The sequence below is a fragment of the Cavia porcellus genome, unplaced genomic scaffold, assembly GCF_034190915.1.
Source record: "Cavia porcellus strain 051 isolate PalLab524CR breed Dunkin Hartley unplaced genomic scaffold, mCavPor4.1 scaffold_17, whole genome shotgun sequence".
Taxonomy (NCBI): Eukaryota; Metazoa; Chordata; class Mammalia; order Rodentia; family Caviidae; genus Cavia; species Cavia porcellus.
Genome location: NW_026947500.1, coordinates 30853851 through 30864744, shown reverse-complemented (window position 1 = coordinate 30864744; position 10894 = coordinate 30853851). Strand labels below are relative to the sequence as shown.

At 55.9% G+C, this 10894-nt stretch overlaps 1 protein-coding gene across 1 annotated transcript; it reads right to left on the bottom strand.

Moving 5' to 3' along the window:
• Nucleotides 1-731: 731 nt before the first annotated feature.
• On the bottom strand, nucleotides 732-10349 carry Ctsd (cathepsin D). The gene is made up of 9 exons (XM_003468346.5): nucleotides 10142-10349; nucleotides 8012-8171; nucleotides 6443-6566; nucleotides 5707-5825; nucleotides 4274-4491; nucleotides 2066-2188; nucleotides 1772-1916; nucleotides 1593-1691; nucleotides 732-1511 (listed from the first exon to the last, which is right to left on the bottom strand). The coding sequence occupies exons 1-9, from the start codon at nucleotides 10207-10209 to the stop codon at nucleotides 1344-1346; spliced, it is 1224 nt and encodes a 407-aa protein (XP_003468394.1). The 5' UTR covers nucleotides 10210-10349; the 3' UTR covers nucleotides 732-1343.
• Nucleotides 10350-10894: the final 545 nt, after the last annotated feature.

Genomic DNA, 10894 nt, shown 5'->3' with positions numbered 1-10894 from the left:
TCCCAAGCAAGACTCCAGAGCCACTGATCCTAAAGGGAATCTGGCCCTGCCACTGTGTTCACTGACTCCTACTCAGCTCTTAAAAACCTGTTAGCGGCTGCCTCTGCAGCATGTACTTATATTTTTGCTTCTAACAAGACTACTTGGTAACCAGCCTGCATTTCTATCTGTAACAGCTGCAACCTGGGGGTCCTGACTCTGGTCCCAGACAGATCTACTCCAGTACTGGCTTGGTTCACACAGGTCCAGGCTGCTTCCAGAGCTGGGGAAAGCAGCCCAGTTAGAAGCAGGTTGCCCACACTACCCAGACCATGCAAAGTCCTCTTCCTTGGGCCTAAGGTGGGTGTGGAGCAATGCTCATGGTCCCACTGGTGTCCTGGTCCTGTTCTGTTTCTTCAGGGCAGGACTACTGTCTGGAAAAGCATTGCAGATACCTGCCTGGATCACACCTTCCTGTGTCCTTTGGGCCTTATGTAGGGCTCACATCAGAACCTATGTGCCAGGCCCCATCCCCCAGCTTCAGGTCACATCCACTGGTCACTGTTCTATGACTCAGAACAAGCCAGTCCTTGGCAGCTGTATATTGGCACAAGACTGAACAGAAAGTCACAATTGTGGGGCCTAAGCAAGATGGCCAATGTCAGAGAGTCAGGCCTGGGCACACCAGGGGCCTCCCTTGCTCAGCCCTGAGTTAACTTTCCCAATCGGCACAAAGAACATGGACACACAAACAGAGGCCCAAACAACTGTATTTTCACATCACAGTGGCTCTCAGTCCCCCAGGGGAAAGGGAGCAAACGTCAGCCAGAGAGGACAGGAAGCTCTATGCCAGCCCCCAATCATTCTGCCCCCACCCAGGCCAATGTACGCATTGCAGATGGATGAAACCACAGAATGACCCTGCAGCCCCCTATGCCAGTTTTAGTCCACATGCTCCTTCTGACCCTTCAGGCCTCTGCAGTGGCTGGGGTGAGGGTGGGTGCACAACCTGGTGAGGGCAGAGGGACCTCAGGTGAGCCGGTTTCCTGGGGAGAATAGTCTGTTGCAAGGCAGGGTCTCCTGGGATGCAACCTGGGAAACCACCAAGCCCATGCTGGGTCTTCCAAGTAAGCGAAACGGATCCATGCACTGGACTGGTCTCTACCATTCTCAAACAGACTGGCAGTGTTTCTGAGTCCAGGGAGAGAAAAACCACAAGAACAGTGACCGGCCCAGAGCTTCCAGAGCCACATGGTGAGTGTATAAGTGTGCAAGTGTGAGTGGGGAAGGGGCTGGAGGGCTGGAGGGCTGGGCAGCCTCCTACTGGACTCCAGGCCATTTCTCCACCACTGGACAGAAGTGACCTAGAGCTTGGCAGACTGGGCGAAGCCCACCCTGTTGTTGTCTCGGTCGAAGACGGTGTAGTAGCGGCCAATAAAGACGTCACCCAGGATCCAGAGAGGACCGCTGGGCGGGGGGATGTCCATGCCCATGAAGCCACTCAGACAGATGGTCTTCCCGGCTTGTGATACCTGCAAGATTATGGTGGTCATCATGGGGCCTGTCCACCCAGTGTCCACCCTGAAGCACTCTGTCCATACCCACTTACTTACCTTGAGAACGTAGTCCTCTGAGGCAAGGGTGTAGTCAGTGCCTCCAAGCTTCAGGGTAACTGAGGGCAGGCTGGACACCTTCTCACAGGGGATCATATACTGCAGGAAGAGAGGAGTGTCGGGGTGCAGCCCCTACACTCTGCTGCTCACTGGTCCACCAGCCCTGCAGCTGCTCTTACCTCACCCTGGATCAGCGGCAAGGCCCCGATGGCCTTCTGCAGCTCCTTCACTTCATCCACAGGGCCCACGAGGAGGGAGGTGCCTGTGTCCACGATGGCCTCACAGCCCCCCTTGCACAAAGTCAGCTCACTGCCCACTTGCAACCTAGGGGTGGAGGACATGAGTTCCTGCACTGGGCCTCAGGGCAGAGAGGAACTTGGGGTGACAGGAGCTGTAGGGTAATGGCCTGGCCTCAGCTATAGATTCTGCTCAACCCCAAAGGCCACCCCTGCCCCAGAGGAATCCCGACTCACTGGTCCATGTGGACCTGCCAGTAGGCCTTGCGGGTGACATTCAGGTAGGTGAAGGAACCCTTGTAGTACTTGCTGTCAATGCCGCCCAGCACCAACTCCCCGCCGGGTTGCGCAGTCGGGTCCCTGGAGGAAAAGGCAGAGGAAGTCAGCAACTCTCACCCCAGGACAGGCGGCTGCTAAACAGGTGCCAGAGGACTGGGTGGACCAGGAGAGGGAGGCAGGAGGCTTCTGGAAGGAGGAAGACCCAAAGAGAGAAAGCTGCACCCTCCTCCTTCCTGTTCACAGCAAGAGAGCGCTGGCTGGAACTCTGAGCACCCGAAGCTTAGCATGAGTGATCAGATCAAGGCAGCGGTGCCGAGAGGGAAATGTCAGGAGGCCAGGAAGTGGGGGGACTCTTTTCAGCCCAGGGGGAAAAAAAAATCAAGGAAAACTTCAAGGGGAAGGCAAAGATGGGCACAACTCTGAGAAACTGAGGAGGTGGCCTGTTCCTGCTCGAGGGCTTTTGTACTTGTTGTTCCAGAAACCACCTATACCTACACCCTTGTGAGCTCTTCTCAATCTGTTTCTCTCACCTCCCACCTCTAGCCTCTTACACAGAGGCCTATTCACAGCTAGCCAAGGTGCCCTTGACTGGAATGTGGGCTACTTGCTTCCGGCTTTCTGTGGTCTGTAGCCATAATGCTGAAAATTAAAAAACAACAACAACAACAACAAAAAACAATGGGAAAATCTGAGCCTTAGCATGCAGTGAATCTAGGAGAAGCGCTCTCAGAGTTCTCTGCTGTCTTCTTGGGGTGTCCCTGACTGTACTTGCCACCCTTCTCCTGGCTGGTGCCTGTACCCGAAAGCCCTGTCCTCCCACCTGGGCAGGCTTCTCCTGCCTCCAACCTTGGCCTCCTGTCATCACTTCTGAAATTACAGGTGTAGAAAAACCTGACGGGCACCTTGTCCCTCCTTTCTTCCACCCACAAGCCTGCTCTTCTCAGTTCTGGGTCCCTCCCCCTGCTGACTTCACTCCCACCCCCGCCCAGTAAGCAGTCAGGGCTCTAGACCCTGCCTGGGGCAGTCACAGAGGTGGGTCTTAGCCTGGGTGCCAAGCTCCTGGGCCTCTCTTACCCTGGCGGGAGGCAACTGTCTTTTATCTTCCCTTCTCCTCTGTACCTATGGGTGACCCAGGGAAATGATTCCAGTTCCTCACCTGCACCCCAGGCTCCAGCCAGCAGTTCTGTCTAGAGTCCTGTTGCTAAGAAGCAATCATGGACCCAGCAAGAGAGAAAAGGAATAGACACTGAGCCAAGCGTACGGACAGACAGGGTTTAGCTATAGTGAAAGGCTTTGGATAGGAATTCTGTGAGAAGGGCCTTAGGGCCTTAGGGCTTAGGATTAGGGTCCACATCCAGAGACCCGAGAGTCAAACGGACACAAGAAATGGAAAGGGTGTATGAAGCACAGTGAATGGCAATACCTTGGGCTAGGACCCACCTACTGACACCCTGTTTGCCCGGAAGACAGATCCCAGGCAGTACCGTATCTGATGCTCAGTCACCTCCCCCTGCCTGCAGCTCCTGCCCAGGACCCACAGCACCAGGGTAAAGAGAGAACTGAGGGCCCTTGCAAGGTCTACCGACCAGGGGTCTCCATGCTGGGCAGTGAGTGGACCTCCTATCTCACTGGCAAGAAGGTCTCCAGGGTTCCCTTTAGGCCACATCTGCTTTCCTTCCACATGGAGACCGCGATTCTGAGTGTGTGCCAACATCTGCCTCTCGAAGCCAACCTAGGGCCACCTTCCTGGGAGGCCCACCATGGATCAGAACTCACAGCTGTGTCCCCCCTGGGCCATCAGCAGCCAAGACGCCATCTGTCCTCCCTACTGAAAGCTTGAGGCAGACTGAGCCTCAAGGAACTGTCATAACCTTAACCAGGTATACTCCCCTGGGAAGAGAGGCCACAGCCGCCAGGACCCTGCCCAAGTACTTCCCAGCTGTGGATCCTGACATGACACTTTTCTCATGAGGCTGCCTGCTTATCCACAAGAAGGTGGTTCATTCAGACCTCCCCAAGGTAGGCCAGAGATCTGGGGCTGAGGCCACATGTCTGGAAGGTGGGCACAGGCTCCAAGTCCCAACCTGAGTTTCAGCAAAGCTGAGCCCAGGAGAGTTGGGGGAGAAGCACGGAATGGGAAATTGCCCACTGTGTCTCCCAACCCACCTGTTAAGGTAGAAGGAGAAGATGTTCTTTTCTACCAGCTTCTGTTCCATCAGGTTGTCAAAGACCGGCAGCACGTTGTTGACAGAGATGCGGGGATAAGCCAAGCCCAGGATGCCATCAAACTTGGCCGCAACAAAGACGATACCTGGTTGCTTGGTGGCCTCTCCAAAGGTCTGCTTACTGACTTTGACACTGGAGTTGGATGATTTACAGGGCACCTGTGGGTCAGGGCAGGGGTTGGTAGGTTATGTACGCTGATTGTGTGTGAATATTCACCTTGTGCACCAGTGGCCCCAGCTGGGAAGCCTATTCACCCAGGACAAGCAGGCAGAGAAACTATGAGCCAAAGGGCTGAATTCAGTCAAATACAGCAGGGGACGAGGATGTGATGTGAGGTTAGGTGGTATCCTCTGACCTCTGCCTGCCAGGCCAGTCTCACTTCTACCACAGAGTCTGGGGATAAGTTGCTGACCCTGGGCCTTTAGCTCAAGAGGCTAGGAAACCTGACAGCACTCACACTGCTGAGGCTGCAGAGCAGGATGTGGGATGGCTATGTGGGGCTGACAAAAGAGGGAGTGGGTTGGGCAACATCCTGTTCAGTTGGGGGCCCACAGAAAAGAAAACCCTAAGGAGATGCTACAGATAGGCCCGGTTAACACATCTGCCCCCTACCCGCATGTGGTCACGCCCAAGTCTGACTCAGAGGTAGTCTACTGTCTCTCAGCCTCTCCTTGTAAGACCCTCCATCCATCCACAAGAGACCTGATGGCTGCCCCCATGGTGTCCTTTTCTACCCATCTCCCTAGAATTTTTCCCTAGACAACTCTCCTCTGGCTTTCTGGCACATTTTACCCCATTCAATCCCTCAGGCAGGTGCAAACACCCACTCCCTTCCCAGGCCCCCTCAGGCCTGGCCCTAGACACCTTGCTGGCTCTTTCAACCCAACACATTCAGAACAAAATCCTACCCTCCCAGTCAGGCCAACCCTGCACACTACACCACAGAGAGGGAGTCTGACTCACATCACCTTCCCATGGGTGCTGCTGTGTCACCAAGGTGTGGCCATCCTTGCTGCCCCAGTACTGTCCCTCTGCTCAGCTAACCTGACTCCCGGGGAACCCAGGCTCTTCCATCCTAGGGGCTCCTTGCTGCCCTCTGGTCTACACATCACAGGATCCCCACCTGCCTTCCCCACAGAGCACTGGAGCCCTTCCTGTCCCAGTCTCCACTCAGACGGAACCTTCTGCCTAGCAGATCTGCCCCTAGGCCCTCCCTGCTACTGGTTTCCAAACTCAGTAGCCCCAAATTCACCCCTCAGAGGTGGGGTTGGCCTGAGCCCACTATGCCCTTTCCTTCAGCCCCAGGTACACAGAAGGTGAGTCCTCAGCCACAGCTGACATCACCAGACTCAGGAAAGGCCCTGGAGACTCACCGACACAGTGTCCTGGCTCAGGTACCCAGAAAGGCTGCCCGAGCCATAGTGGATGTCGAAAGATGTACCGTTCTTCACATAGGTGCTAGACTTGTCACCATGGTACTTATGGTGGAACCCTGCGAAAGGTGAGAGGGGACATCATCAGCCTGTCATCCACTCCACCATGGACCACCCCAACCCCCAAAGGGGCCTTGGCCCACTATGCCAGAGATCCCCTGACTGTGGGCTGATACCCTAGTCCTGCTCTTGTATCCACAGGTGGTCCAGCTCATAGCTCACTTGGGACTGCACCAACTGAGTCCTCAGCCCTGCTGGGCAGCAAGGCCAGCACAAACAAGTTCACCCAAAATAGGGTGCCCTGGGGCAGGTCAGAAGAGCCAGCCTGTCTGATGTGGTTGAGAAGCCAGCCACACATTGCCCAAGAGGCTTCCCAAGGCAGAGACACCTATAGGTCCCAGGCCTGCCCCATCTCCCTGATGGCCTTGCCACTGTACACCAGAAAGGCTGGACTTCCGGAAGGAAAGCAAGTGTTCTAAAAAGTGGAGTGGACATGGCTACTTAAGCCCCCCAAGCAGGACTTCTGTCTCCCTGACCATAGGTTCCTGGGTATGGATGAGGACACAGGGCAGGCAGGACAGTGTACAAGTGGGCATCTGGAAGGGGAGAGGGCCCTTGGTTTCCCCTTGGGGGGCCAGGGAAGAATTAGGGGCAGAAGGTGACAGGGAAGACTCACAGCAGGCTATGTCGAGCATTTTACATTTGGCAGAGGGGACCCACAGGTTGGAGGAGCCCGTGTCGAAGACGACTGTGAAGCACTGTGGCGGGGTTCCAATGCCGATCTCCCCGTAGTACTGAGCCTGGTAGAGGCAGTATGCATCAGGGTGAGGAGAAGCATCCTAGCTCTCTGCTAGGCCTGAGAGGACCCCTGACTCCCAGGTTGCAGGAAGAAGGGCCCTGGAATCCACTTTTATCTGCTGTGCTTGGCAGGGGTTTGTACAAGTGGGGAGTGAGGGTCCCAAGAAACAAGCTTCAGCCCCACAACGCAGGTCTCAGGCTCACAGGTACTCATGGTCTCCCCTCAACAGCAGCCCCTAACCTGATGCAAGGCAGGGCCAGGCAAGGACCACACTATTCAGAAAATGAGGCCAGAGGTCAGGCCTGGCCCTTGAGCTGGGCCCAAGTGCTACAATGGCTGGCCTGGTAGACCTTGCCACTGCCTAGGGACCTAAAGTCCACAAAGGGGGACATTTCTTCCTTAGGCCACACCTGATTCTGGTGGCCTCAATTCCTATAGTCTGGGGTCAGCTGGATCCTGCTTGCCTCGCCAGCCTGTTTCCTGAGAGGGGAGAACTGTCCACACATGACCTTGGGTTCCAATCTCTTGGCCTCTTGAAGCAGTGGCTCTGTATGTGTGACTCAGCATACTGCTGCGTGTGTGCACGCGCATATGTGCATGCATGTGCTCTGGGGGGATTCAGACTGACCAGTAGCCTCCAGGAGAGGTGGCCCCCACCTTCTCCAGAGTCACATGCTGCACTCAAGCTTCTTGTCAGAGTCAGGGCTCTGCCCAAACAGGAGAGAGGGCATAGTCACCTCCCTGCCAGGGTAGCCACAAAGCTCGTACTAGACAGTGCCAAGGGCTTTTGAGACTCATTTGGAAACAGCGTCGTAGGCTACTGGAGAGATTCCAGTGTTTGGCCCAGAATCTGCCCCTACAGTTGGGTCAGGCTGGCTAGGTCCAGTCTGCTACATGGCTCCCAAAACATTCTAACCTGGAGCCTATTTGCATCTCACAGACAGGGGGCACAGGAATAGTGGACTGACAGATGGTGAGGGGACAGGAGTGTACAGTGTCACCCTAGGCCTCCCACAAGACAGGCAGAAAACAGAGCTCTAGTCACACCCAGGCAGACACAAGGCCCAGGTTCCATACCACAGCATCTGGGGCAGGATCAGGGCAGGGCTGAGATTGATCTGAGGCTCCTCTGTGCCCCATAGTCCTGAGGATTAGACATTGCTATACCTCTGAGCTGGTGGTCAGTGCTCAGAAGGACACACAGTAAAATCATTCCCAAGGTGCCAAGACCAACCCCTAACCTGCCGTGTCAGTCCCAGCAGGGGGATCCCAGAAGGCAGGCAGATGAGTGGGGTTGAGGAGGGAAGAAGTGGCCAAGCACAGCGACACCAAACAGATGTACCAGCCAATTTCCTGACTGCAGAGTAAGAAGGCAGTTTTCACCTTCTGGTTTGTATGGCAGGTACCCCAAACTCACCCTTCAGTGTACCCGTGCCCCAAACTCACATCCATGTAGTTACTCAGTGGCTCAGGAACAGGGCCAGTGGCCTTGGTGGACAACTGTGGTGAGTACTTTGTCAAGGGATCTCGGGCAATCAGGTTTTCCACGGAGCCCCCTGCCTCCGTCATGGTGTGGCGAATGGACTTGAACTTGTGCAGGGGAATTCTGTCAAGATGGGGCAGGGCACATCAGAGAGGGACCCGGATTCCCCCTTCATCTCCCACCCTAGGGATAGTGAGGGTAGCCCTCTAGCATGCTGAGACCACCTGATGACAACCAGATGTCCGCCAGCTACCTCTGGGGTAGGTCCACCTGGATGTCCCTGGAAATCTCAAACTCTGCATGGCTTAAACCAAACTCCTGACCTAAACAAAATCTGCAGGTCCAATGGCCCTCAAACCACCAAACAGCAACCCATCACCATCCCAGGTGGCTCAGACCAAAGTTCTGGAAGGTCCTGCACCCTACAGGGACTCTGATCCAGTTTACTGCTCTTGTATCCCACATCTAAAGGTGGAGGCTTGTGTGTCTACCTCTGCTGCTCCCCAGCCACCCTCAGTCATTCCAGATGCCCCATAGGAACCCCTGCTGGTCTCCAATCTTTGTGCAATTCTAGTCTCATCCAAAATGGTGACCACTTGAGTTTGGTGAAGGTGTTGCCAGGTACCTGTCACTTCCACCTGAGGCCCTTTGTGCCATCTCCTGTCCCTGGTCCTCTGGCAAGAACTGTTCTCCAACTGGGCTCCACACTGAGGTGGGTGCCCTGTAGGCCTCCATCTATGTGTCTCACAACCACATCCTGAGAGTTTAACAACTGCCCCAGGGTGTCAGAGGCTTCTGAGAGTCCTCCATGGGGCCCCTGGGACTCTGGCTCAAAGCAATCCTTCCGAGGCCTGACTCAGGTGGCTTTAGGGGTCTGATCTGTGCAGAGGGGGGCTGGTTCATTAATCTCATAAACATTGGACTCTACCATCATAGAGTGGAGTGAGGATTCCCTGCCCCACACCTTAGTGTTGCTAGCCTCCTTGGTCTGAGCTTCCGGCAGAGATTATAGCTCCTCTGAGCTTGTGGGTGGGTGAACCATCCCCACCCTCCATTTGAGCCCAAGGTCAGAGATAGCTTTCCCTAGCAAGCCAAGGACAAGCTCTAGGATAGGATTCTTGCTTTAAGGGTCAGGGGCTGAAAACAGCCAACTTCTGGCTTTGGGGGAGCACACTTTCCAAGGATCTGGGATACACATGCCATCAGTACAGTGAGACCCAGGACTAGGTGGGAAGGGCTTTGACCCTTCTGCCCTACCAGGATGAAGCAGGCGGGTCTCCCTTCTCACAGCTATCTCTGCCCTCCCTGGAGGGGAGGCCTAAGGGTGGAACAGGGCACACACGAGCACGCCCAGACCTGTGGCTGCACTCTTTAATGGCTCCAATTGAGGCTACCCGCCTCCAGGCTGCAGCCCACAGCCTTTGACAAAGCTTAGTCCTACCCAGCTCCTTGCCCCCAGCCCGCCCAGTAAGCTCCCAGGTCCTGGCAGCCCTATGACCTCACCCACCCACCTGCTATAGGCACAGAGCCCAGCAAGTGAAAGGCAGCAGATGTCTCCAGCAAAGGCCCACCTAGCCCAAGGGGCAGATCTCTACAGCTGAGGAGGGCCTGATCCACCTTGAGCCTTCCCCTTTTCTCTGGGACTTGTGGGACTCTTAAGGTATTCAGGGACCTCTTCCCTCGGGGTTATGGAAAGATGCAATTAAAAAACTGGAGGATGACACTCCAGTTCACAGCTAGCAAACATTGTCGCCAAGTGGAAAAATGTTTTGCTTGCATTCAGGAGGCTCCAAGGCCTACTCCTCTGTGTCCTGATCCTCCTTGGGCCCTCAGTACAGACACTGTAGTCTTCCTATTCTTCATGCGCACTGACCTGGCAACCTGGGATCACGCTCGAGGCCTAGCCAAGGTCTCCTGCCCTCTCCTGGCCCTCAAGGCCAGACTCCTCCCAGTGGTAGAGGTGGAGGGTAGAACCCTACACTCCAAGCTCAAGAGCCCCTGAGGTCGCGCAGGACACAGGTGTCTGCATGCCAGCACTGGGGGAGGGGAGGGGTTGGCCGGCTAGTGTCGCAGAAGCCGCAGGGGTGCCTCACCTGATGAGCGCGGTGGTGGAAAAGGGCAGCAGGCCCAGGGCGAGCAGCATGAGAATAGGGGGCAGCATGGTGGCGGCGGCCAGGTGCGAGCCGAACGCCGGGTTCAGGTCGCGCGCTTATAGCCGGGATGACTGCGCAGTCGGGGCGGATCAGCTGACCGGCTTGTTTGCCCCGGGCACGTCACGTGAGTCAGGGACAGCGGAGTTGAGGGCGGGAACGGGGCGGAGCGATCCTTGCCGCGTCCGGGGCACCTCCTCCGGCGCATGCGCATCGTGGGCCATAGCGCCCCGCCCCTCCCGGCGGTAGGGAGAGTTGAATTGGCCAGTGCCTGCAGAGTCCTAAAATGTAGTAGTTTCCTGGTGTCTACCACAACCTGAACGCGCTCATTGCTTGAGAGTGGGTAGTGACTCTGAGGCCACCTCCCTACTTGTCTCTGCTCTGCTCAGACCCAGGTCCTCAGGCCTGCTCCCCTCGCATCGCATCTCCCCTTACACTGATGAATCTCCTAGAACTTACTCCTGGCTTCTAGATAGGCCTCATTCTCCGTCACCAAGTGCACACTGCCTGCCCTCCATTTCCCCAGAACCAGCGCTTTGCCTGGCCCTACCAGGGTGCCCTAACTTTCATCTATCGGGCTGGGACCTGGCCATCAGTAACATAGCACTGACCTCTGGAGGGCCGGCTGTCGAAGGAGTGGGCTCAGATTAAGGACTAGGTGTCCTAGCACCCAGGAGAGGTCTCAGTCTCTAATTG